The sequence below is a fragment of the Penicillium angulare genome, assembly GCF_028827245.1.
Source record: "Penicillium angulare strain IBT 27051 chromosome Unknown utg000001l_segment0_segment0, whole genome shotgun sequence".
NCBI classification, from domain to species: Eukaryota; Fungi; Ascomycota; class Eurotiomycetes; order Eurotiales; family Aspergillaceae; genus Penicillium; species Penicillium angulare.
The window spans coordinates 2,550,798-2,576,541 of record NW_026623160.1 but is presented as its reverse complement, the minus strand read 5'-3'; the positions used below and the strand labels follow the sequence as shown (position 1 = coordinate 2,576,541).

The window sequence follows — 25,744 nt, the reverse complement described above, 5'->3', positions numbered from 1 at the left end:
ATCACGCCGAATCTGCATAGAAACCCCCAGGTATATGGTTCTGGCTGTATGCCCATAAGGAACCAATGGAAAAAAAATAGATAACCGTAAAAAGAGACTCAAGATACGAAGTCAGGTCCTCTGTTTAGATTTTATGCGAAAGGTGGCACGCCGGCCGCCGCCGCTGCACCGGGAACCAAAGCCTGGCCCGCCTCGGTGCCTTGTTCGATGTTATGGAAGTCAAGGATTTCGGAGTACCTGTAGTAGATTCGAACGCAATAAGTAATTGAATGGCCAAACGAGATGTAGCCGTGACTTACATCATGATTTTCCAAGTATCCACCGGCAGGTCGGCATCATTAAATGACCAATCAAACTTTTCTTGGGCGACAGGCTCGTCCGTAGGATCGTGGTAGGGGGCGAGGTACTCGTGCGCCAGCGCTTCTCCGGCCCGGATTCGCTTCTTAGGGTCAAACACGAGCATCTTCTCGAGCAAGTCCACAGCTGAAAAAAAAAGGCATTGTTAGTATGGATTTCAGGCCTAAAGGGATCGACGACTGAGGGGCAACTAACCATCTGCATCAGCGTTTCGGAACTTGTTCGCAAGATTTTGGCGTTCGCGCTTTGGTAAGGACTTGACGAATCGCAATGTCTAATTTAATTAGCATGGGTTTCTCTCTAGTAAAATGCCTAAAAGCTGCTTGCAGCTCTTGGAGGTCTCAAGACTCACGTTCTCGCTGCAGATAGTTTGGATCACATCATCTGGAGGAGTACCAAGGAGCTCGGTGATAATAGAGAATTGGTTGACATGGTCCTTTCCTGGGAAAAGTGGCTTGCCCTCCAGCATCTCAGCGAAAATACAGCCGGCGCTCCAGATATCAACCTCCACATCGTACTTTTGCCAAGTGAGCATAATTTCAGGAGCTCGGTAGTAACGGGTAGAAACATAACCAGTCATCTGAGGATCTTGAATTCGGGCCAAACCGAAATCACAGATCTTGAGATCACAGTTCTCATTAATTAGGATGTTGCTAGGCTTCAGGTCACGGTGGACCACACCAGCGGAGTGCACATATTTCAATCCGCGCTATCAAGTTGTCAGTGATAGTGCTCGCGAAAAGTTCCTAGCCATTTCGGAACGTACGAGGATTTGGTAAAGAAAGTACTGAATGAACTGCTTTTCTAGAGGGCGAGAGGTCAAGAGGCGGTGGAGGTCGGTTCCCAAAAGCTCGGTGACAAAGTAACTGTGGCCATCAGTAAGAAAAGACAATCCTCCATAGACTAAGCGCCAGTCGAGCAGAATCATGAAACGTACATATCCTCAAGGGGAGAGATAAAGATGTCGCTCAAACTGATAATCTGCGGATGATTGTGAGCATACGAGCACCTGACGCGCGCCGCCGCGTTCCAAAGTGGGGGTGGTCTAGACTAACATTCTCGTGGCGGAGATGTTTGAGGAGCTTGAGTTCTCGGTAGGTACGTTTCGACAAGACAGGCGTACTGAAAGGCTTCATAATCTTCTTGACAGCCACAGGCTGGCCAGTCAATTGGTCTCGCGCTGAGCTAATGGCGGGCGCATAATTGGATTAGCGGCGTGATCGGAATGAGGTATGCGGATCAAAGCAAATCTTACCAGACCAAGCCAAAGGCACCCATGCCTACCGGCTGTAGGTCCGTATACCTAGAAAAACTTAGTCTCGATGGTCTAATGCGTCTGGGCCAGATGATTCGGATAATGCGCACCGACTGGTGATCTCAAAGGTGGTACCGAAGATCTGGGATCGCACAAATTCCGCCATCTTGAAGGTGGGATGGACAACGAGCCGCAAGATTCAAAAAGAAGGTGGTCGGAAGATGAGGTTGACAAAAAAACAATGAAAAAGCAAAAGACAATCGGAGAAGGAAAGGGGCACTAGTGGTGGGCTGGATGAGAAGTGGTGTGGGGAAAGGCCTTTCAGCACAGCAGAAAACAAGGACGATGACGTTCTCGATGGTCCACGGTCTGCGCAGGTTTCTGGACCGGATGACTCAGCTGGGGGCCACTTTGGGAAAAATTGGGAGATTAAGTGTCTGGACTAATGATTGATATATTGGAGATAGGTGGGTAGGAAAAGATAGATAAAGCAGAAATAGAAATAGAAATAATAGGTCTGAACAGTCAAGATGATCTAAATGTATATACATACTTTTACTACCCCTCCAAACATCGCCCCTCTCAGCTTTCCCACCCTAACAAAGTTGCATTCCATACATATCCAGTTGGCTACTGATCATTTTCTGCTTGGCTAGAATGTATTTTCTGTTGGTCGGACTGTGTGCCCTGTTTCCAATTTCCAATCCGGGTTTTTTGGCCTCCACCAACCACGCGGCCACGGCTAGATCAGGTCCATTACATCGCCCAGCATGGGTTTATCCGTCCATTTTACTCCATGTAGTTTAAGCCGTAGTAGTATGTCTGCGGAGAACTTAAATGATGGCTATCACCAAAATCTCTCATGATCTTGCCATAAGAGGCGATTTAAATATACTGAGCTGTACAACTGTACACCTCCGTATCTCTATGCCGATCATACCTTTGATAGAACTATTTTCGCAAAAAAAAAAAACAGGGAATCTTGAACTGGAGCGGACACCGAGAGCCTGGGACTTGCCGCGCTTAGCCCGGGCACTACAGCACTTCAGACTCCTTACACGTTGATTGATGTACCGTGCGGCTGCCATTCGTGGCCCCAAATGCATCCTGACTCGAAGGCTTGGGCCCTCCGCCCGGGGGGACCAGACCGCATTTTATCATGGTTGGACATGGAGATATTCATCGGCGGACTGCGCGTTGTTGCAATCTGAATTTGGTCTAGGCTGGGAAATTTGGCTGTAACAGGTACTACGGTAATGTACCCACTAGTCTGGAGGTTGTATGTACTTATCCATTCAGATCGCGCTGAGGTCGGGGTTACCCCCTGTCAGCACAATGGGTACATCCATTGAGGTACGGGGTACAATATTAGCTATATATAGGATATCTGGGATCTCGGAGGTGAAATCCGAATCGCTTTATATGCATTCTTTATCCAAGGGTTAGGGGCATATTCAGGTACTTATCATCTCTATTTTGGAGAAGAACGGTACCAAATAATACTAGTATATAGAAATGTAGTTGTTGAACTGATCCAAACCGCACTTGAGTTATGTAAACGTATACATGAAGTACCTGTCATATCGAGATTTATGCTCGAAAATAGAAATGGTGTCAGCAGAAATATCGCAATCAACATTCGAGCAAATAAAAACCCAAGGACTGGGCAAGGCCACATGTGAAACAGCGAGATTAGACTGGTATGGAACGATGCATTAACTATGGGGCTGGAATCGGGGATGTTTCATGCCCAAAAAAGAGGGGCAGAAAGATGACCCAAACACAATTGGGACGGTGGCAGATCTCGGACAAAAGATATTTACGATCTAGCTTTACTACTGTAGGTACCACATCTACACCGCAACCTTGAGACTTTTACACTTTGAAGGTTTTAGTTTTAGTCTTGGATTGTATTGAGTATTTTTCCGATGGAGATGGGGGGTTTTTTACCACTGAAAATAGATGATTTAAGATTGCAGAAGCTTTAAAATATTAATACAAATAATGCATTATATTCAACCTGCGACGATCGATCTTTAATCCTTTATTGGAACTGATCTTATGTATGACTGTCTCTCTTGTGGACAACAGGACCGTGGGAGGCGTACACGTGACAAGTGCCTAAGGCCCCCGTTAATACCGTTAATACGACGCCCCAGTGAACTGGTACGAGTTGCCCAATAGTCCGCGTATTAATTACCTCTAGTCATACAGGCAGGTGCCCGTGCTCATAATAACTGAACCTCCATGTGCGTCACGACTCTCCACTTAAACCGAGCTCCGGTGGGTTTTCCATACGAGCTGTCAGAGAGCCCATTTCAATGGTTATACAACATGACTTCCGAGCCTCAACCGTTTCCCTGAAGCCCTGGAGACATTCTACTTATCTAGACAATGCAGAGATAAATCTGGCTTACTCGGAATGGAGGATCAATGACATCAATGTGGCATTCTGACCTCATTATGGCCCCGTTTGAATACCAGTTGCCCCCTCAAGCACGGCCCTTGGGGGTTGTGTTTTTCACTCTGGAGAAGCCAACAAGCGAAAAGGGAGAAGGAGAAAAAATGGGCAAATTTTACCGTAGCCCCAAAACCCGAAAAACGAGAAAAAAAACCACACGCAAACTTTAAGCCCAGGCGGGCATACTCCGTACCCGGGGAGTTGTTAGTTGTAGAGAGAAAGAGACAGCAACGGGTCCGCGGGCCGTAATTTTGACTTGTAAAGAAAAGAAAAAAGCAAAACTCAATGACGGTAATTACCGGGCAACATGTAAGACTCACGTTTCTTTACCCCCATAATTCCCTCCTGGCATCTCCACTAACCCCAGCATGATGATGTCGCACTGATTTGATGTCTTTCCTTTGAACTTTCTCTCACTACCGACAGCGCCGACAACCTCTACCACCGAACAAAGCTATATACACCCTGTCCCAACGTCAACCTCATCGACCCGGAAGAGACCCGACCGCCCTGCTCCAGATATCATTAGCTCATCGGCTCATCTTCGACCGTCGCAAGTCCACCGGAAACCCTTTGAACGTTCACACCCCCGCCTTCACACCGAAATCCACATCTCGCAAATTCCCGCTCACCGCAAGCTCCCCGCTACCGTCGTCGCCAGACCACACCGATTGTTTCATTCCGTGCGTGGCGGGACTTGTTCAAACTAGCTCAGGCTTCGGCCATCCCGGTTGACACCGATCGCTTTCTGCACGCGGTGGACGAGGTCTTATTTTTCCTTGCTGGTTTAGGATCATAAGGACCATTCGTCACCATGGGGCAGTGTTTCAGTACCGAGAACACCGATGATGCGGAGCAGAAGAAGAGAAGTCAGATGATTGATAGGAAGCTCGATGAGGATTCTAGGCGGTTACGAAGGGAATGCAAGATTCTCCTACTAGGTCGGTGGTCATTTCCTTTTCCTGGAGGACACTTGCTCTTGCACAAAAGCAGAAAAGTACAAGAGAGCATTGGCTGACTTTTCAATTATAGGGTCCGGTGAAAGTGGGAAGTCCACGATTGTGAAGCAGATGAAAATTATTCACCAGAACGGTTACACTGTCGAGGAGCTGGCCCTTTATCGCTTGACCGTCTACAAGAATCTACTTGATTGTGCTAAGGCGCTTATCGAGGGGTATAGGCTTTTCAACCTTGAGCCTTCCAGTCAAAAGGTCAAAGACTACCTCACTTTCTTGGATGAATATCATGTCGACCCGGACCCCAACACACCACTGGATAACAAGGTCGGAGATGCGGTGACATATCTATGGAATGATCCATGCACTTCAACAGTATTGGAACGACAGAATGAGTTTTACTTGATGGACTCAGCTCCCTAGTAAGCTTCATGTCTTTTGTTTTTATGCGAATTCAGCGCTGACAATGAACTAGCTTTTTTGATGAAGCAAAGCGCATAACATCCTCAGATTACATACCCAACGTCTCTGACGTCCTGAGAGCGAGAACAAAAACCACCGGTATCTACGAAACTCGATTCCTCATGGACCAATTAAGTATACAGTATGCGCAAACTCTACCTTCCCTCGAATTTGATTCTCGCTAACAAACCATGCAGCATGTTCGATGTGGGCGGCCAACGAAGTGAGCGGAAAAAATGGATTCACTGCTTCGAGAACGTAACATCAATTATCTTCTGTGTTGCTCTGAGTGAATACGATCAAATGCTGCTGGAAGAGAGCAATCAGGTATGATACCTACTCTATACTGATAGGCAATTTAGCTAACATTTTGGCAGAATCGTATGATGGAGAGTTTGGTTCTATTCGACTCAGTCGTCAACTCCCGATGGTTCATGCGAACGAGTATCATTCTTTTCTTGAACAAAGTTGATCTCTTCCGGCAAAAACTCCCGCGATCTCCGCTGAGTAATTATTTCCCTGACTATTCAGGTGGTAATGATGTGAACCGCGCAGCCAAATATCTTCTTTGGCGATTCAATCAAGTGAACAGAGCACACCTCAATCTCTACCCACAGTAAGTTTGTCCGATGAACCCGTGGGATCACAAGTCATGTTCTAATTGAATACAATTTCAGCCTCACGCAAGCAACAGATACTACAAATATTCGACTTGTCTTTGCGGCAGTCAAGGAAACAATCCTCCAGAATGCTTTAAGGGACTCCGGTATCCTATAAACAGCCAAATCGCTTTTACCACCTTTCTAATTTTTCTCGCCATTCTTATCCCATCTTCATCTCTCAACAACTACCTCGCTGCCTTTTTTGGCCTATCCTCTGTTTTACGATTTAACATACCCCATTTCGACTCTCGATTGCTTCCGTTTTGACTTCGGCTTAGTCCTAGGCGTTCATGGTGCCATTTTTTCTCACCCTTCTTGGAAATATCCCACAGGCGCTGATTAGGTGATACCCCCCAATTCTTTGGTATCTATGGGAAGGCTTCTCAGATTTCTTTACTCGAAATGGATCTTTTGGACTCTAGTATCTCGGGCAGGATTGGGGAAAGGGCTCTCTACCGCCTATATCTTTCCATTCTATTTCTTTTTTCTTTTATTCAGGCTCCATTTGCTACACTTCCAACACTTATAACGAGATATTGATATTCTCATTACGTGCGTGTATGCACACGGTCTCTAACTTACTCAAAAAGTCAAAACCGATGAACCAAATCTCGACCCTTGTCTTCACTGCATGCTTGGGTTTAGGAGGGTGTATCACTTTATATATTTGGATCCGCCGTTTGGATCTTGCCACGTCTGTTTTTCAGCCTGTCTGATGCATTGTATGGCGGATTGAGATTCTATTCTGTGTTTTAATTTTTTCCCTGTGTTTTTTTCCGCCTATTTGTAGGGCTCTTTATTTATTTTATTCTCAATGCGTTGCAGCAGCGCCTTCGAGCGATTTGATGCATATGATGTTTACCTAGCTATCTGAGCTTTATGTACTCTCTGGTTTCTTTAGCGACCAGCTCAACCTTGAACAACCTACTTTTATGATGTTTTGATAAATCAGACAGGGAGAGCTTGTCTGCAATGATAGCTTTGCTTCTTTGATTTCATTTCACTTTTTTACTTCGTAGGAGAGATCTTGCCATATAATCTACTAACCACCGTTAAACCGTTAGATGTGCGTGAGTGGAGCCTGAGACGATCGACCGGAGCCCGTTAGTCATAGAAAGAACGCCTCTCTGTACCGATCAACCCGGGCACTGGTAGCCCCTCATTAACTCACCATTCGACCATGCGCCAATCTGCAGGAGTCATCAGGTGAGTCATCAGGTGGCCTGATGCAAGACGGGCCATTTTGTTGGCGAAGAGTAGATTTCAGCTCTCAAACGAGGGGAAAGCAAGGAAAGACGCAGCACGGACCGCGCCGAAATGTATGGGGAGATGACAGGCTCGAGCACCCGATAAGATCCAGACCATTATCCACCCGAGCTCTTTACCTGCATCTGACGTATGAGAGCTTTAGGCGGGGGAAAAAGAGCTGCAAAATATCGAATATACGAAACATAAGATGTAGTAGTTGAACTAATGAACTCAAAGCTGGACCACTGAATGGGAAGGTAAATGTACCTGAGAATCGGGTCCCGGATTGGGCAATCTTCGCTCGGACGACTTGTCGTGTCCTGCACTTCCGAACCCCTCGCAAGAAACAGTGTCACCTTACTGTCCCCTCTTTCTCTTTCTTAACATTTTCTTCCTCTTTCTTCTTCTTCTTCTTTTTCTTTCTCTCTCTATCCTCGTTCTGTGGATTCTTCGACTCCATACCCTGACCTTTTTTCCTTTGTGCTTCTACTTGTTCTTTCTTCATCATGTCAACTGAACCACGCCTTGAACGTCGTCCTTCCGTCGGAGCTCCCATTGCCGACCTTCAAGGTCCTGTAGGACCGGGCTTCAGTCGCCCAAAGCATAAGCGGACTTTTACTGGCTTCGGTGCTTCGGATATTAAAAGTGTCGAAGCTAGTATCCCGGAACCACTGAGAGAAGCGTGAGTCGTTTCTACCCTTTAGTTCTTGGGAGACGAAAGCTGACTTATGGGCTGTCTTGCTATGCAGATGGCGCAAGCATGTAAGATTTCTCCCGAGCTTTAGGATTACCAGTTGTTCGAACTAACGAAATGCAACCAGTCTGCGTCCGAATTCACTACCAAGGATGAATTCGAGGTGAGTCCTCAGAGCTTTATAATATACATTCCAAGCTAACCTGTCCTGCTTTTCAGAAAGAACTTGTGCGCCACATCGAGACAACTTTAGCTCGCTCGCTGTACAATTGCGATGAACAGTGGGTGTCTCATACCGTGCATGATATCTCGGAATGTAATTGCTCACATTTTCTAGTGCCGCATACTCGGGAACAGCGCTTGCATTTAGGGACCGATTGATAATTGAGTGGAACAGAACTCAGCAGCGTCAGACTTTGACCGACCAGAAGAGAGTATACTGTATGTTATGTCCGCCCGAGAAGAATTGGGACTCCGTGGTCGTTTTGACTGACTGTCTATAGACCTTTCTCTTGAATTTTTGATGGGCCGTGCCTTGGATAATGCCATGTTGAACGTGGGTCAGAAAGAGTCTGCTCGAGGTTCGTAAATTTCCCACAACTACAATGGAAAAATATCAAGGGATTTGTTACTAACTGTCTTGATAGAGGGATTGAAGGACCTTGGTTTCCGCATCGAGGACGTTATCAGTCAAGAGCACGATGCTGCCCTGGGTAATGGCGGTCTTGGACGCCTGGCAGCTTGCTTCTTGGACAGCATGGCAACCCTGAACTATCCTGCATGGGGTTACGGACTACGCTACCGCTACGGAATCTTCAAACAGGAAATTATCAACGGATACCAGGTGGAAATCCCGGACTACTGGCTCGATAATAACCCTTGGGAATTCCCACGACACGAGATAACAGTCGATATTCAGTTCTATGGTACTGTACGCAAGTACCAAGACGAGTCTGGCAAGCTCGTGCACTCATGGGAAGACGGCGAGATAGTCCAAGCTGTCGCTTACGATGTACCTATCCCGGGATACGGAACGAAGACAACAAACAACCTCCGACTTTGGTCGAGCAAAGCCAGCAGCGGTGAATTCGACTTCCAGAAATTCAATGCTGGTGATTATGAAAGCGCCGTCGCAGACCAACAGCGTGCAGAGACTATCTCGGCTGTTCTGTACCCGAACGATAACCTCGAGCGAGGAAAGGAGCTTCGCTTGAAGCAGCAGTACTTCTGGTGTGCTGCTTCCTTGCACGATATTGTTCGTCGGTTCAAGAAGTCGAAGAGAGCGTGGAGCGAATTTCCAGATCAGGTAGCCATCCAGCTCAATGATACCCATCCCACCATGGCAATTGTTGAGCTTCAACGCATTCTGATTGACATCGAAGGTCTCGAATGGGATGAGGCTTGGAACATCGTGACCAAGACTTTCGGATATACGAATCACACTGTTCTCCCTGAGGCCTTGGAGAAATGGTCTGTTCCTTTGTTCCAAAATCTCCTTCCTCGACACCTTCAGATTATCTACGATATCAATCTCTACTTCCTTCAGACCGTTGAGAAGAAGTTTCCCAATGACCGTGAAATTCTCTCCCGCGTCTCCATCATTGAGGAGTCTCATCCTAAAATGGTGCGAATGGCTTATCTGGCGATCATCGGATCTCACAAGGTCAATGGTGTGGCTGAGCTGCATTCAGATCTCCTCAAGTCTACCCTCTTCAAGGACTTCGTGGATATCTACGGACCGGACCGCTTCATGAATGTCACGAACGGTGTCACTCCTCGTCGCTGGCTGCACCAAGCCAATCCTGAGCTCTCTGCTCTGATCGCGAAGAAGCTTGGAGGTCATGAGTTCTTGACTGATCTAACTCTACTGGACAAACTGGAAGCATTTGTCGATGACAAGGAATTCCGAGCGGAATGGTCTAACATTAAGACCCAGAACAAGTTGCGCCTGGCCAAGTTTATCCAGGAAACAACTGGATTTAAAGTGAGCCCAACCTCCCTGTTTGATGTCCAAGTCAAGCGTATCCATGAGTACAAGCGTCAGCAACTCAACATCTTTGGAGTCATTCACCGCTACTTGACCATCAAGGCAATGTCGGCGGAAGAGAAGAAGAAGGTGGTGCCTCGTGTTTCCATCATCGGTGGCAAGGCTGCACCTGGCTACTGGATGGCCAAAACCATCATTCACCTTATCAACAAGGTTTCGGCCGTTGTGAACAATGACTCTGATGTTGGTGATCTGTTGAAGGTCATCTTTATTGAGGACTACAATGTAAGCAAGGCAGAGATTATCTGCCCCGCTTCGGATATCAGTGAGCACATCTCTACAGCCGGAACAGAGGGCAGTGGTACAAGTAACATGAAATTCGTCATGAATGGAGGCCTGATCATCGGCACTTGCGATGGAGCTAATGTGAGTTTCTTCCCTGTAACAGATACATAGACAGATCAACGTCATATGCTAATACCTGATGATTCACAGATTGAAATCACCCGTGAAATCGGCGAACACAACATCTTCCTCTTTGGAAACCTCGCTGAAGACGTAGAGGAACTCCGTCACCGTCACTTCTACGGCTCCTTCGAGCTGGACCCACATCTTAAGAAGGTCTTCGAGGCAATCAAGAGCGGTACATTTGGAGATACCAACGAATTCCAAGCATTGATTTCATCTATTGAAGAGCATGGAGACTATTATCTTGTGTCTGATGATTTCAACTCCTACATCACTACTCATGAGATGGTTGATGAGGCGTTCAAGCAGCAAGATGAGTGGCTTGCTAAGTCCATTACTAGTGTTGCGCGCATGGGATTCTTCTCAACTGATCGAGTTATCAATGAGTATGCGGATAGTATCTGGAATGTTGAACCTCTGGTTGTTGAGGACCAGTGAATACTTTTTGCACTGGTCCTATTTCTTTCTTTCATGGTTTTCTAATATCGCCTTCATGGACCTAATTACTCACATTCATTGCATGGCAGACTTGAGTTGCATTTTTAGTATGATTGAATTATCATAACTTTCCAATTTATTCAACTTTCTATGGTTCTGTTCTCCTTATTTCCAATATTTGTATTCTTGGGTCTATTGTATTTGCCTCTATATGCATCCACGTATATCAGCTGATATCTGACACAGCTTCCTCCTTTTAAATCTCAATATTTGAAGGGCAAGTATATAAAGCGAAGGCTGGAAGAAAAGAAAAGAAATATGAAATAGAAAAATAAGAACCATATGCTCATGCCGGGGATATCATGATGGTATCAAACAAACACAATCCCGCGCATTAGTAGCCATGATAACAGCTGTCAAGAGCCAAGAAGATAAAAAGGTCAAGATAAAAGATAATAAGAGGCGAAAGGGAAACATCAATCATGAGCCATTAGACTTCAATTTCATTCATCCCAAGCCTCAAACACCAACAGGCTCCTCCACCCCCTCATCAATAGTCTTCGGCACAGCATCCCTCGCCTGAGGCTCCGAAAAAGTCTCCGGCCAAAGAAACATCTTCTCCTCATTCGAAGGCGTAGCAGCAGCCATAAGCGTCGGCACAGCCTCTTTACTCGAAATCCGTCTCCAAAGGTTCGCTCTTGGATTATATCTCACAGGCTTACCCACACCACCCGTCTTCTTCTGATCCTCAGCACTAATCTTTTCAATATCCTTCTTGATATCCGAAAAGCTATCAAAAGGCGTATACTTAATTCCCTTCTCAAGACAGTATTGTTCTAGTCGGAGTCCACGTCGGGCAAAGAGGACATCGGCTTCACTTGCTGCTGCAAGATCGGAAATACCGTCGCCAATGAAGATGATTAGGGGCATTTCGTTGGGGAGGCATTCTGCTTGGGCAGCTGTGCGGGCTTCGTTCACGGATAGGGCTTTGTCGTGTCCTGCGTCTACGTCATGGCGCCAGATTGGTTTCCAGGTTCCGTCTTCGTTGAAGGTTGCGTCGTTTGCGACGATGTCGATTGAGGAGGACTGGATTGAGGAGGGGTTTGTTAGCTTTGCGCTTTGAGTTTGTTTTATGTATGATTTTGTGAGGCAAATGAATTGTGGATGGGATGGGTATGTAGTTACCTCTGCTTCACCGAGGAAATTATCGAGTACTCGACGGAGGACAGGCTTTAATCCAGCGCTTATCACGTTGAAAGGGAATCCATTTGCAACGCAGTATTGGTGGAATTCTTTGAAGCCGGGGTCCAAGTCTAACGATTTTTCCATTACGACGAATCCGTCGTCGAAGGGAATGGTTAGAGATCCCCACATTTCATCTGAAATGTCGCGGAATGCTCGGGTACCGGCTTTGATCTCCTCTTCATATTTAGCGCGGGCTTCTGCGCCGCAGCCGTGAGCGTCGACAAGAACATGTCCTGTATCTTGCATGCAGATTGTGCCATCAAAGTCTGATTCAAGTTTGCAATTGTCAGTTTCGAGTTCGCGCCCGACCTGACCAGATAGTAATTTGCTAGATAACATAACATACCAGAGAAGATGATGATCTTTCTTTTTTGAGAAGGGGCCTGCTCTGCTGGCTTGAAGTTGGAATTCGTCATTTTGAGATGGATTTTGTAGAGAAGGAATTGGGTAAAAATTTCAATGAAGAATTAAAACGATTAGAGTATACTAAAATTTAGGAAAGAACAAGTTCTACGGGCAAAGGCAGATTACTTATTAATTGTACGGAAAGCTAACTTTTCACGATGTATGGATCCGTGGCGAACCCAGAACAAGATACAGGGAGTATGACGTAGAAGTTCCTCCAATATATCATAGTGGGTCGTTGGTGGAGATGATATCGCGGGACTCGAAACGTGCTGGACTCGGATGGAGAGTCGGTGCCACTGCCGAATATATGGTTTTTAATTGGTCGGTAGAGACTGAGGCTTGGATCCAAGCCCGAATTTACCGAGAAAAACCGAGATGAAATGGTTTTCGAAGCCGAAGTTCTATGCGGATTGGTGGAATCTGCTGCCACGGTGGGGAATTCGATCATACAGGGGTTCCAAAGATGTTTTCACACCTCGTTACTTTCACTGCTCCACACCGCCTCCTTTTTTACAATACGTGACATTAATATCACTATCTTCTTACAATCATCCACCCATCTACCCAATACAGTATGCCTATTTTACACCGTGATCAAAGACACGAGATTGTAATCCTACGTGATAACGGTCTTACATATCAGCAAATACACAAGAAGACTGGTTATACTTATAATCAAATACGTTATTCTTTACGTGATTCAGTTGATCTTACACCACAGAAAAAGAAGACCGGTCGGCATCCAAAGCTCTCTGAGAGAGAACTCGATGAGCTTATTACTTGGATACGCAGCTCTCTCGAACGTCGAATCCTTACTTGCGAGCAAATCTGTCGTCTTAAACAGCTCTCTGTCTGCTCCGAAACCCTTCGAACATCGCTTAAAAAACGTGGAATGATAGCCTATCCAGCAGCCCAAAAACATCCAATTAAAGATACCCATCGAGTCCAACGTCTTAAGTAGGCTTACGAACGTCAGGATTAGGGATATGAAGATTGGAAACGTGTTATCTTCTTTGATAAAGCTTGGGTTAAATCCGGCTGGCATCGAATGCCTTATATCCATCGATTTAAAGACGAACGATATCATCCAACAGCTATTGTTCCTCAAACAAATCAAAGATCAGGAATAATGACTTGGGCTTGTTATGCCGGCAATAAAAAGGGCCCATTAATTATCTGGAATCCAGCCTAGGGAAGTATCAATTCTCAAAGTTATATCGATCATATTCTTCCAATTGTTCGTCGCTTTAACGAAGAGCTTTGGGAATCTGGTATTGATGCCTTTTTTATGCAAGATAATGCTGGTACACATAGCTCTTATCAAACTACGGCAGCTCTCTATAACTACGATATCAATATGGAAGATGCCTGACATCCTTCTGTCTCTCCGGATTTAAATCCACAGGAGAATATATAGGATTAGTTAAAAGACAATATCTCAAAGCAATGTAGTATTGATAATATTGCTCCGTCACGACATCATATATTACATTGTTATATCGAGACAGCATATGAACATCTACCAGAGCAATTTCTAGAGGATCTAACACAAAGTATGCCACGGAGAGTAAGGCAGGTGATTGAGAGGAATGGGGGTGCAACAGATTATTGACGTTGGGAGGTTTGAGTGTAATTTTACTGTACTTTACCAATATTACCGGCAGAAAAAAATGTAACTTGGTGTGAAAACATCTTTGGAACCACTGTATCCAGGAACATGCTTGTACGTCGGATACTGTACTACAATATCTTGGGTATTGCGGTAAATAGGGATTTTATCGCTTGGATTTATGAATGTCCGGTAGTGTTTGACGATGGGTATTAAATATTCGGCCTAATAGAAGAGTATACACGACCTTGAAGTTGGAAGAAAGGCCTCTGTCGTCGAAGATGTGGGTCGAACGGCGCGGCGCCTTTAGCGGCTTTCACTCCTCAATTCTCCATGAACTATATTACTATTGCGCTTCTCATGTCTGCAAAAATAAAAATAGACTTTCCAAAATCCATAATTGCACCTGGGACATATTTCACTATTTAATTCGCTCTAAGGGTCATTTTGCGCCTCGCTGACGGTATGAATTGGCTCTCTCTCCTCCTCACGAACCATCTTCTTCACTTTGGTGCAGACTTGGAGAGACATAAGATCCGGACGACTATAATGGCCAACAGGATCGAAAAAGAACTTGGTCGCCGTGATCAAATCCAAGGGTAACTCCCCATAAATGATATCTTCCGTGGTGCTTTCCACGGGCTCAGTAAGTCGTCGTCCATCAGGACCAAATATAGCAGAGCAACCTCCACCAGGCTTTGTCATCGGGGGTGCAGAGGATACTTTCATCTTCTCTATACCACTCGCTCCGAGGATTTGACTGCAATGAAGGACAAAGGTTTGTGACTCAATTGCATATGTCCGTGACACAGTTTGAGAACCTGCAGCGAAACGAAAATCAGTAACAAATTCTTCTGAAAATGGACTCGAACCCATCATACCTTCTTCTGTCATGAACCACGAGCTATCACCCCCGTCATGCGGGTATGGGGTTGGCCACGCCGCAACATGAATATCTTCTTGTTGGGACAATGTGTGATATTTCAATAGTGGTTGGATATGCTCCGCGCAGGCTAGTGAACCAACTCGTGCAAAAGAAAGGTCTGCCACACTTGAAAGACATTCACCCGAGGCATCGCCGAATATAGTACGCTCCATGTGTGTAGGCTTCATCTTGCGACGGTGGAACTTGATCTCCCCATCAGTACCAATCATGACCTGGGCAATGTAGAGAGTGTGGTTCTCCTTCTCCGAGAAAGATAAAGATACAGCAACCTCATTATCTCTAGCACAATTTCGGATTTGATTCATCTCTGGGGAGCCTAGACGGAGAGAGTTCTTGGCATAGGCGATATTCAACCCTACATCAAGCATTCGCGCCCTGTTAGGAGTATAAGAAGTTAGATATCGCTTTAAGTTCATATTTCTGTTTAAGACTCACCAAATCCAGCAAGGATAGCCTGGTATCCAACATTCAGGGAATGCGATCAGCTGGGCATTGTTTTTCGCAGCCTCCGAAATTAATTCGCAAGTCTTGGCCACGCCAGCAGCAAGGTCAAGCCATGCGGGCTCGGCTTGGGTGACTGCCACTCGAACAATATTTGCTGACATGATTTCTTCATATGGGAAATGAGTGTTCTAGTTTAAAATCTTCAATTGATGCTGAAATCTGGAGGGGAGCTTCGCCGCCTATTTATTTTCGCGCCCATTTTAGCCCCCACTGGCTAACTTTTTGATCCTTCGCAGTAGGTACCCAAAAAGGGAATTAAAAATCTTTTTCTGAAAGAGATATTTCTTTGTCTTCAACAAGTGCCTCGTAAGTTCCTGTACTATCTTGCTAATCGGGATTTTGAATTAATTTCCGATAAATAAGCCTCCTTTTCCGCCGCCGTAACTATACTGTTTCCAGCGTAGTGCAAAGAGTGGGGTTGCTTCTAGTATCAATTCTCGGTAGTGAGTGCGAGTTCTCTCCAGGGCTGACATGCTGCTTCTTTTTGCATATTGGCATGGACCGATGGGACAACCCATTGGAAGCAGGTATGGAGTCTTGTAGTACTTCAGAAACATAACATCCACAGAAATACCAAAAGCTGGATGTGGATGACGAATCAACGGTCTTTGATATCAGAAGCGAACCGAGCTCTCTGTTCTATACATGTTAGCAAATGGGCGGAGCTAATAAAACATAATGACAGAGGCCAGCCTGAGTTCGTCTATAAGTAGCTACATCTCGCATGGCTTACTGTGTCTTCATTCAATCAAACCAATCTTTTCTACATTCTCAGTTCATATAACCAACGGGCCCTGACTCTAGCTATACAAATCATGTCGGCTGTGAAGATTTCCTCCGAGGAACCCTTCGTCTACTCGACTTTTGATCTTCAAATCCTTGAGTATGAAGATATTCAAGCCAAGAAAGCTCTTCAAGATGAGTTCGATTCTTTAATTGCACCCCATGCAGCCTACATCGACAGACTTGTCCAAGATAGATGCGCCACACCCAAAGGGAAAACGATTCTTTGGCTCAGCTACTGGAAATCTCAATCTGACTATCTGAGATGGTGGACCAGCGAGAAGGTTTCAAAATTTTGGATCAATCTATCACCTTCCGCAGGAATGTGGAGGGAAGTCATGACTCCAAATGCATCCAGAACACAACATATGACAACCAAGAGTGAATCTATCGGACTAGGTCACCTTGGAACACAAATTTCAGTTGGAAACAAAAGCGGATACTGGGGATGTTATCGACACAGAATGGCCGCCTATTCGAATGATACGTTCACATCACCAATTAACCATGACCTCAAAAATTGCTCGCCTGCGCAGGATTCTCCCAACGGAGATCATCCTGGACGTGTCTTTATTACCCACTTCCCAGACAATATCTGTTTTGTCGTTGAAGGACAAGGCCATTCGGACATCACGCCTGATGAAAAGGAATACTGGCATGATAATCTCGAATCATATACTACGCAGTGGATGGAAGCTTTTTTCTCTGCTAGTCCAGAATCAGGACACTGCTCCAGATTTGTGTTTTCAGGGATTCCACGCCCAAGGCACTGAACTATAACAAGAAGGTTCAGCTATTTTACTTCAAAGATCTACGGCACATGGAGCGAATCGGACGAAGCAATAAGCAGCATGTAGAGTTGCGTAGTCGTTTCATGAGAGCTTATGGTCCTGGGGGGGGGGGTGTTTAGTTCTACCGGAAATATTGTCCTGTGGGTTGAGACAACTGTTTTGAAGAATGGGGAGATGGAATGCGAGTATGTGGGGCGTGAGGAGGGAACTGGCTGGATGGCATGGGCAGGCAATCCAGAGTTTCATGTTCAAGTTGAGAAGGGTTCCTACATTCTATGAGTTCATGCACCAAATACCAATTTAAGCCTCCATTACTTCCAAGGTTCAAAACATCGATATGGTAGAGATTTATATTAGATAATGACATCATGACATCTTTAGCTACACCTTGCTAAATATGCTGTGGCCAGGATAAAACTTCATTTGGAAATTGGATATCCAGGTCGGCGAGAAAGTCGCATCCAGACATCATGTCTGCAAAATGACCTGTTCTCAGAAATTATAAGCGATCGAGTACATTATTTTAACGGGAACGGTGTCACCAAATGTAAAACTCACCTGGAAAGTACATCACGGTTGAGGTAGGTCCTGAGTGGCTAGGCCCTGTCTCAGGATCCCCTAAAATATAGTGTAAAGCAAACGCAGCTCTTCGAGCCTCCTGAGAGCTATGACTCTCTCGTCGCCAGATGATCTGTGAGGTTCTCAACAACTCCTTTACCTTAAAAAGATCAAGATCATTGTTCTCGGTGCCAAGATCAGAACCAGTCTCTCGAACACCAATTCCAAACTTCCCAGTATTGTTCTGAAGATAGAAGCACAGAATACTGGTAGCAAGCAGAAAATCATGAAAGAATGATGCCGTGAGCCTCCACCGACACTTATATAATCGTCCATCAGGTTTAGTCTCCTCATCAACAAGATGTTGTAGCTCCAGAATCTTCATAGCAGCCGATAAACATATATTTCGCGAAAATGAATACTCACCCTGCACTGAATTGGTCTCCCTCGACTCAGAAATAAGCATGAACCTCTTATGCAAAACTATCTTCAATCGATGAACGCATATCTCAATCCAAATTCTTTTCATGAGTATCTGGGCCGAAACAGCTAGTGAACATGCCATCCCATTCCACCTCATAGCAGGTGGTAAGGTAGTCTTGACTTCATCTATCTGCGTATCAAGTCCCAAGACAGCATGGTAAGAGTACGGCTTCGGCTCCGTCGATGCGTCCGCCACTTTAGCACCAATGACAATCAATCTTACCTTCGTCAGTGTGTAAAGTGTAGGTGTCACCTCTGTCTCGGGACGAGATGACGGCAGCTCAGTACAGCCCTCATCAAAGTCTGAATCGAAGAGATTTCGTGGCTCAGAAACATCGATTTGGCTTTCCTTTATAAATCGCGCTAGTCCCATTTGCATCGAGATGTTGAAGTCAAGTTGCACGATCAAAGCCCATACTCGTCGTCGAACCTCTCCTGCGAAAGGAGAGATGTTAGGGAAATGGGATGCGTCGCGGTGATAACCCATCTGTGTAGCTATTGTGACTATTGTGCTGACTAGGATGCGAAGACCAGATGCTGTGTCTTTTGATGGGAAAACTTCTACCATCAGATAAAGGATCAGGGTCTCTAGGACGTGGGGTCCACCTTTTGTATAGTGTCCCAATATTAGGCAGTGGGTGATTTTTTCGCGGAATAAAGCTGTTTGCGTGCTGGTTTGTGAATGTTGGTTCTGTGGATCTGCGTTCGAGTTTGAGTCGAGGAAATGATGCTGAACTTGAGCTGAGAGACACATCATGGTGAAGAGTAGACCAATCCATATTATTGGTGTTTTGCGAGGGCATTTCCAGAACTCTTCGTACTGTGTTCATGCCGTCAGTTGAGTAGCAGGAGAGCAGAGATCTGAATAGTTACCTCTCGCAAGAACTTGCCGCTGTGCGGAACACCTAGGTTCAGGCTCTATTAGCGCTGTGAAGCATATCTCGTGGTAGTTTATAGTGTGTTCAAGATACCTGATGCCATATCTAGGTCATTAAAGTACCGTGAGATCAACCTATCCACCACAAGTCGTGGAGGAATAGCCTCCAGTATAGAATCTATACTGATAGTTGACGAGGCGCCAGTATAGAATAATTGTGGACCAGGAAACCCAGCACAGGCATGGGCATCATGCATAGTCAGCGCGCTATGCTCATCCTCTTGCTCGAAATGATCTCGAAGTTCAGAAATGCTATCCAATACTGCTGCCCAGTGCGCGCTACTGACATAGCTAGACTCTGAGTTACGCATACGTATATTTCCATAATCAGATGGAGAAGGTGAGGCGTTGGGTGGAGGATTCTTCGCTCCTTCATCAAGAGATTGATCTCTGTGTGTATCATTTGGCCAGCCGACATTGTTAACGCTATTTGGTGTTGTGGCTCCCGGTCGAGGATTGGATGTATTTTGCTTCATTAGACCAAGGACGAGGCCTTCCAGTTGATTGATCCGATCTTGTACATGGGCCGGCCCTCGGGCTACTGTGGGTTGAAGAGTATATGCACATGACGTACTTAATCCTCTGCTTGCGCAATTACTGCACGGGTGTAGGCGATCACAGCGAACTCTTAGACTTATATTAGAATTCACTGACAATATGATATTAGCTCTCTTGCTTACTTTCGCTTCCGACATGCATTGCAGCTCAGTTGGGGTTTGTCCCGACGTCTAGATGGGGGCGGTCGCGCTGTAGCTACAGGGCCTCTTGGTTGTTCAGTCCGTGGCCGCTGTGATGATGGGGATTTGACGAAGTTTTCCATTTCAGACATGGCTCAAGTGTAGGAAACACTGTGCTTGAATTCATGACATGCATCGAAGAAAAACATGCAGCATTGTGCCCGCTGTATATGACCGTTGGCTGTTCGGACATCCGCGGACTGTCGCGATGGCGCTAGGCCAAGATCCACTGTTTAGCTGTCATAGTCCGCCGACCCTCCGAGTATGGGCCGACCCTCCGAGTATGGGTATTTCTTCCGTTTTTCTTAACATAGAAAATGAAAGCGAATAGAACGGGTTGTAGAGTGTCAAATCCGATGATGTTCAATGTTCCCAGTGGTTGAAGTGGAGCAACTGGTAATTCCTCGGTTGAACTTGTTTGCTTCCCCATAAACTCTGGGGTATCACATGTCAACCCCGTCATCCTCCTTCCTGCTTGTTCTTGTCCACATTCTTGTTCCTCTGATACTCTTTATTCCTCTATTATCCTTTGCATTTTCTTTTAGCGATAGAAGAAAACCACCCTTCTTCTTCGTCCCAAGTTTGGCCATGCCCTTCTCCGACTCTGGCTGATTTTGTCGATCGAGTCGCCATGCCCGTTCCGTCTAAGCTGCTGCCGCCCAATCGCTCCGTCAAGCAGATCCTCTCCAGCCTCACCTCTCTCTACCTCCAAAACCGCACACGAATCTCACGCGCCGTATACCTTGCTCTCTTCGCAGCACTTGCGAAGCGAATCCATAATGCTATCTCCGAGCAAAAGGCCGCCTCCCAGCAGATCGAACAGCGGAGACGTCCCGGCACCAATAGTCTAGGCGATGACGAACAACCACGCAAGAAACGGGTGGAGATCAACCGCGAGTTCTTTAAAAGCTTACTCCGGCTCTTGAAGATTGTGATTCCCGGATGGCGCAGTAAGGAATTGCGACTGTTGGTGAGCCACAGTGTCTTCCTCGTGCTCCGGACACTTCTCAGCTTGTATGTCGCGGAGCTTGATGGCAGGCTCGTGAGCAACCTCGTGCGGGGCAAAGGGAAGGATTTCTTGCTTGGCCTTTTCTGGTGGATGATTGTAGCTGTTCCGGCAACATTTACAAACTCTATGGTATGTCTTTCATGAATGTGTCAATCCAAAGACACTTTGCTTTACGGCACTGTTCATGCGACCGTTGAGGAACCCAGTTGCTAACGCGATCGCTCTCTTACTAGCTTTCCTACCACCAATGTAAACTCGCCCTAAGCTACCGAAAACGCTTAACCGACTACATTCATGAGAAATACCTGTCAAATATGACATTCTATGCTATCTCCGCCTTAGACGATCGGATCAAGAATCCCGACCAACTGGTCACTGTAGACGTGTCTCGCTTCTCGGACAGTCTGGCAGAATTATACTCCAACCTGGCGAAACCAATCCTGGACATGGCTATCTATAACTACTCCCTCTCAAAGAATGTCGGAGGCGAAGGCCTATTTATCATGAGTTTGCTGGTTCAGCTCTCGGCAAACGTGATGCGCATGTTGACACCACCGTTCGGAAAGTATGTCGCCGATGAAGCCCGACTTGAAGGAGAATTCCGTTTCCTTCATTCTAGGCTTATCGACTACAGCGAAGAGGTCGCTCTGTATCATGGTCACGAAGCTGAGAAGGATACCCTCGATAAGGGCTACTTTACCCTGATCAAACACGTGAATCGTATTTTGCGACGACGCTTGTATCACGGTTTCATGGAGGATTTCGTGATTAAATACTTCTGGGGTGCGCTGGGCTTGATTCTCTGCAGTGTGCCAGTCTTCTTTAAGATCCCAGGACAGCTCGCACATACCATGGGGGACCGAACTGAAAGTAAGTCAAGTCATATATGATTGTAATATCGGTCAAATTGTATTCAAAGCTAACCACTTGATAGACTTCGTGACCAATCGACGCATGTTGCTGTCTTCATCTGACGCCTTCGGTCGTCTTATGTTCTCTTACAAGGAGATTTCTGAGTTGGCCGGCTACACTTCGCGGGTCTCATCCCTGCTAGAAGTCATGGATGATTTGGTTGCGGGCCGATTTGAGAAGAAATTGGTATCCTCCGCATCAACCGAGGGCAACGCGGCAGTCCTATCTGGCCGTGGACAGGTTATGGAGAGCGATTCCATCGAATTCACAGATGTACCAATTGTGTCGCCCAACGGTGACGTTCTAGTCCGAAAGCTCTCTTTCACAGTCCACCCGGGCGACCACCTCTTAATCGTTGGTCCCAATGGCTGCGGAAAATCTTCCCTATTCCGCATTCTCGGTGGTCTTTGGCCTGTCTACGGAGGCTCAGTAAAGAAGCCCCCCTTCCAAGATATTTTCTACATTCCCCAGCGCCCGTACCTATCCCGTGGAACCCTCAGACAACAGGTCATCTACCCAGATGGCGTACGTGAGATGCGTGCAAAGGGTGTTACCGATGCAGATCTGTATGAAGTCCTGTCTGTGGTCGAAATTGCATCTGTCGTTGATCGCCCCAATGGCTGGGACGCGGAGGAAGAATGGCGCGATGTATTATCAGGTGGTCTGCAGCAGCGCATTGCGATGGCCAGACTATTCTACCATCGTCCCAAGTTTGCCATTCTAGATGAATGTACTTCCTCCGTCACCCTAGAGATTGAGAAGGTCATGTATGAGACGGCCAAGAAGCTAGGAATCACTCTCATGACCGTCTCACACCGTCGCAGTTTGTGGAAATATCACAAGAAGATTCTGCAGTTTGATGGCCAAGGTGGTCATATCTTCACCGGGCTCGATTGGGAGCGTCGGTTGAAATTGGAAGAGTAAGCCCCTCGCCCCTATCTTCGTTCTACTGTTCATCTTTTGCTAACCCGTTGATAGTGAGAAGGAGGATCTTGATTTGCAATTGCGAGCTGTGCCAGAGTTACAGCGACGTGTAGAAGAATTGACAGCAAACTAGACCAGAGAATTTCCTCTTTTCCATCTTGTTTTATATCAGACCTATGATTCCCTTATTTTCAGTTCCTCCCAGTTAGCGTTCCAATATACTGTCCTGTAACATTCCTTCTCTATTGCCTCAATATTATACCTTGTCATTGAATACCGTTGGTGAACTTGGAAATGAGAGTTGGCATCGGCTAGATCTATAATACTAAGCTGCAGGTGAACGGCCTTGGTTTGAAGTGTAGCGATAATGACATGGCAATTCGTTTCCTGTATCAATACAGCTCTCATTGAATGCTTCCGGTTTACACCCATTGATATCTTCAGACCTTCAGCAAACTTAAGTCGCGATGTAGGCTGAGCTATTCGACCACACACATAAATGTTTGCATATAAAATACTAGTAATTACTATCTATATCAACGATAAAATCCGAACGCCGTTTGTTAATAGTACAAAATCCATCAAATTCTTTCGATCCCCCCCCCCCCCCCCCCATTCGTGCCTCTATTATTTCTTTCCTTTCTTTGTTTTAGTTTTTATACGCCATCTAGCTCCATATATTGGCATGTAAATGGCGCCATTCATCATTCAATTGCTCTTTCCATCATCCTGAGGATAGTCGTTTATTTTGCCCTCGTTCGCGCTGCATCGCCCACGCCTTGATTGCGATGTTCAAAACCACCAGCGACATGATGAAAGCTGTGAAACCCATTGCCACTGTGAATGTAAGCATGGCGTCTAGCTCATAGACTTCCATGACTTCGATTACTGGGCGGGTCTATTCAATATTAACAAAATGACTATATCGTGTTTAGTAAAGTAACTTACACTTAGCATGAAGATGAGTCCACCAGACATAAGACAAAATCCAGCAATGATCTCAGTGGGAGGACGAGCCGGAAGATAAGAAGTTGGCGGGAGCAAAAACAAAAGAAAATATGTCATTCCGCGAGAAATCGCGAATCCAACAAGCATATTACCCCATTGTTTATGCACCATAGTCGAAGTCATGCTGTCCTGATGATGCGATCCCATCATCGTACCCAGAAGAAAAATAATAAGAGCCGGCATCGGGTTAAGCGGAACGCCCTGTGACTTAGGCGGCTTCCAGTTCTCATCATCATTTTCATAAGTAGGGCATCGTAATAAAGTGTTGTTGAGCGTGTCGCGAATACGCCGGGATTCAAAGAGCATGCCAACAAGACCACCACCAAAGAACATAATAGAGATTGCGACATGTTCCATATCAGCCGGGGTCCACTCTGCTCCCCATCCAGACAGATGTTCTAAGAAAACATTGGTAATGCCGTACAACCATATCACGAACGATTCCACAAATTCGCCTGAGGGCACCCTTGCTTTCCAGCCGACGATATATGCTGGGGGTTTCTTGTTCCAGGCCCACCCTAAGTCTGCCCAGGCTCCGACAAACCGGCCAACAGTAAGGATACCATACCAGAAAAATATCCCGCCTTTAATAAAGTGCGCTAGGCCATTGAAGACGTCTTTCCCGTGGAAGATGCCACCATAAGTGACAGCTCCTGTGGCAATAGCAATAAAGCCGAAGGGAAGAATGATCCGATCAATCACATCATATACAATGTTGAAAATGTGTAGAACGCGATTCGAGACACCGGTCGAGAGTTTTCCATGCCTGGACTTTTGGATGAACCGATCGACGATATTATTATAGAACCAGCCACGCAAACTAGAAACTTTCGAATAAAGTTCCTCGGGCTTTTCCAAATCGTCATACTCGGCTTGCGACTCGTATACCGGCGATAAAGGGCTGTGTATGGAAGAGCTATGTTCAATTTCCGGGCTACTGTCATGGGGCAGGTACTCATGCTCATCGGTAGCGACAGGGAGGAAGGTAGCATGATCAAAAGATCTTGATTTCGACTGCTGGGAATTGCCACGGTGGTTATACACAAATAGCAAGCCCATAACGAATTGCACAGTGATTACGCATGTCACGGTCCAGCCAATTTTGTGATGGGCATTATTTTCGTATAGATCGGGAGTTTGTCCATTGTAGACCATTCCGAAGAGCAAGCCGAGGGCATTAAAGACCAGGAACAAGAACTGTAGCGGGAGCGCAAGGCGGGAGCGCCCAGTACTAAGTAATACGGCTGTCATGGAGTTAGTCGAATTCAAGGCTTGCAAGAACTCTAAATCGCTTACCTGGAGGAAGAACAAAGCACCAGGCAATAATCATCGCTGCAATGTGCGCTATAATAGTGGTCGAATGCTGGCCATAAGCAAAGTAGCTTGTAGGGCCATTGCTTTGAGAACTTTTTGAGACGGAAGTTGTTGTAGTTGCAGCTGCACTAAATGTATCGTGCATTTCCATGCTCATTCCCACTCCCATGTCCATATCCATTGAATCATCGTCGCCATGGGCGATTGCAAGGGCTGCGAGGAAAAGTGTCCCGTGGACAGCTCGAGTTAATAGCTGCATGGGGTCGACAAATGGCCACGAATCTTGAGAGGCGTATTGAGGAGCTTGCCGGAGCTACCACAGGTCTAAATGCGAAGAGTGCTCCAATCGATGCAGAATATTGAAGCTCTGTAGACTAGTGACGTAGCGACGCCAAATCCCTGACAATCAAACTGCCTCGAACCTGCAATTTTTGACAGTCTCAGAGACTCGGACTATTCGCTTTAAATGGCCAGTAATCTGCGCTCACACAATTAGGTGACCTAATAGTGGTACTGGGATTAGGAGGTATAGAATTAAGAGGGAAATGGAAGTATAAGTGTGATCGTTGTATAGGTAAAAGAAGCGGC

The 25,744-nt window shown here is 46.0% G+C and overlaps 9 protein-coding genes across 9 annotated transcripts; 4 read left to right on the top strand and 5 right to left on the bottom strand.

Annotated features, from left to right (window-relative positions):
- Nucleotides 1–131: 131 nt before the first annotated feature.
- Nucleotides 132–1,778, bottom strand: sakA (mitogen-activated protein kinase HOG1; the record flags this gene model as incomplete). Its single annotated transcript, XM_056917123.1, has 9 exons — nt 132–237; nt 300–483; nt 553–631; nt 710–1,066; nt 1,124–1,223; nt 1,295–1,338; nt 1,413–1,542; nt 1,613–1,660; nt 1,723–1,778. The coding sequence occupies 9 exons, from the start codon at nt 1,776–1,778 to the stop codon at nt 132–134; spliced, it is 1,104 nt and encodes a 367-aa protein (XP_056785003.1).
- A 3,109-nt stretch (nt 1,779–4,887) lies between these two features.
- On the top strand, nt 4,888–6,268 carry gpaB (guanine nucleotide-binding protein subunit alpha gpaB; the record flags this gene model as incomplete). Its single annotated transcript, XM_056917122.1, has 6 exons — nt 4,888–5,014; nt 5,106–5,451; nt 5,505–5,633; nt 5,689–5,818; nt 5,869–6,107; nt 6,169–6,268. 6 exons carry the CDS (start codon nt 4,888–4,890, stop codon nt 6,266–6,268), a joined length of 1,071 nt encoding a protein of 356 aa, XP_056785002.1.
- A 1,639-nt stretch (nt 6,269–7,907) lies between these two features.
- Nucleotides 7,908–10,988, top strand: glpV (glycogen phosphorylase; the record flags this gene model as incomplete). The annotated part of the gene is made up of 8 exons (XM_056917121.1): nt 7,908–8,083; nt 8,151–8,163; nt 8,223–8,258; nt 8,315–8,376; nt 8,433–8,536; nt 8,599–8,676; nt 8,743–10,508; nt 10,578–10,988. 8 exons carry the CDS (start codon nt 7,908–7,910, stop codon nt 10,986–10,988), a joined length of 2,646 nt encoding a protein of 881 aa, XP_056785001.1.
- Nucleotides 10,989–11,507: 519 nt separating this feature from the next.
- Nucleotides 11,508–12,649, bottom strand: N7478_000905 (uncharacterized protein; the record flags this gene model as incomplete). The annotated part of the gene is made up of 2 exons (XM_056917120.1): nt 11,508–12,499; nt 12,580–12,649. The coding sequence occupies 2 exons, from the start codon at nt 12,647–12,649 to the stop codon at nt 11,508–11,510; spliced, it is 1,062 nt and encodes a 353-aa protein (XP_056785000.1).
- Nucleotides 12,650–14,685: 2,036 nt separating this feature from the next.
- Nucleotides 14,686–15,801, bottom strand: N7478_000904 (carbon-nitrogen hydrolase family protein; the record flags this gene model as incomplete). The annotated part of the gene is made up of 2 exons (XM_056917119.1): nt 14,686–15,571; nt 15,632–15,801. 2 exons carry the CDS (start codon nt 15,799–15,801, stop codon nt 14,686–14,688), a joined length of 1,056 nt encoding a protein of 351 aa, XP_056784999.1.
- Nucleotides 15,802–16,515: 714 nt separating this feature from the next.
- Nucleotides 16,516–17,256, top strand: N7478_000903 (uncharacterized protein; the record flags this gene model as incomplete). The annotated part of the gene is made up of 1 exon (XM_056917118.1): nt 16,516–17,256. The coding sequence occupies one exon, from the start codon at nt 16,516–16,518 to the stop codon at nt 17,254–17,256; it is 741 nt and encodes a 246-aa protein (XP_056784998.1).
- A 409-nt stretch (nt 17,257–17,665) lies between these two features.
- On the bottom strand, nt 17,666–20,081 carry N7478_000902 (transcription factor protein; the record flags this gene model as incomplete). The annotated part of the gene is made up of 6 exons (XM_056917117.1): nt 17,666–17,760; nt 17,833–19,135; nt 19,189–19,220; nt 19,287–19,793; nt 19,851–19,879; nt 19,933–20,081. The coding sequence occupies 6 exons, from the start codon at nt 20,079–20,081 to the stop codon at nt 17,666–17,668; spliced, it is 2,115 nt and encodes a 704-aa protein (XP_056784997.1).
- A 539-nt stretch (nt 20,082–20,620) lies between these two features.
- On the top strand, nt 20,621–22,967 carry N7478_000901 (ATP-binding cassette long-chain fatty acid transporter PXA2; the record flags this gene model as incomplete). The annotated part of the gene is made up of 4 exons (XM_056917116.1): nt 20,621–21,127; nt 21,232–21,868; nt 21,933–22,830; nt 22,889–22,967. The coding sequence occupies 4 exons, from the start codon at nt 20,621–20,623 to the stop codon at nt 22,965–22,967; spliced, it is 2,121 nt and encodes a 706-aa protein (XP_056784996.1).
- A 591-nt stretch (nt 22,968–23,558) lies between these two features.
- On the bottom strand, nt 23,559–25,415 carry N7478_000900 (Ytp1 family protein; the record flags this gene model as incomplete). Its single annotated transcript, XM_056917115.1, has 3 exons — nt 23,559–23,732; nt 23,783–25,086; nt 25,139–25,415. The coding sequence occupies 3 exons, from the start codon at nt 25,413–25,415 to the stop codon at nt 23,559–23,561; spliced, it is 1,755 nt and encodes a 584-aa protein (XP_056784995.1).
- Between the last annotated feature and the right edge of the window lie 329 nt (nt 25,416–25,744).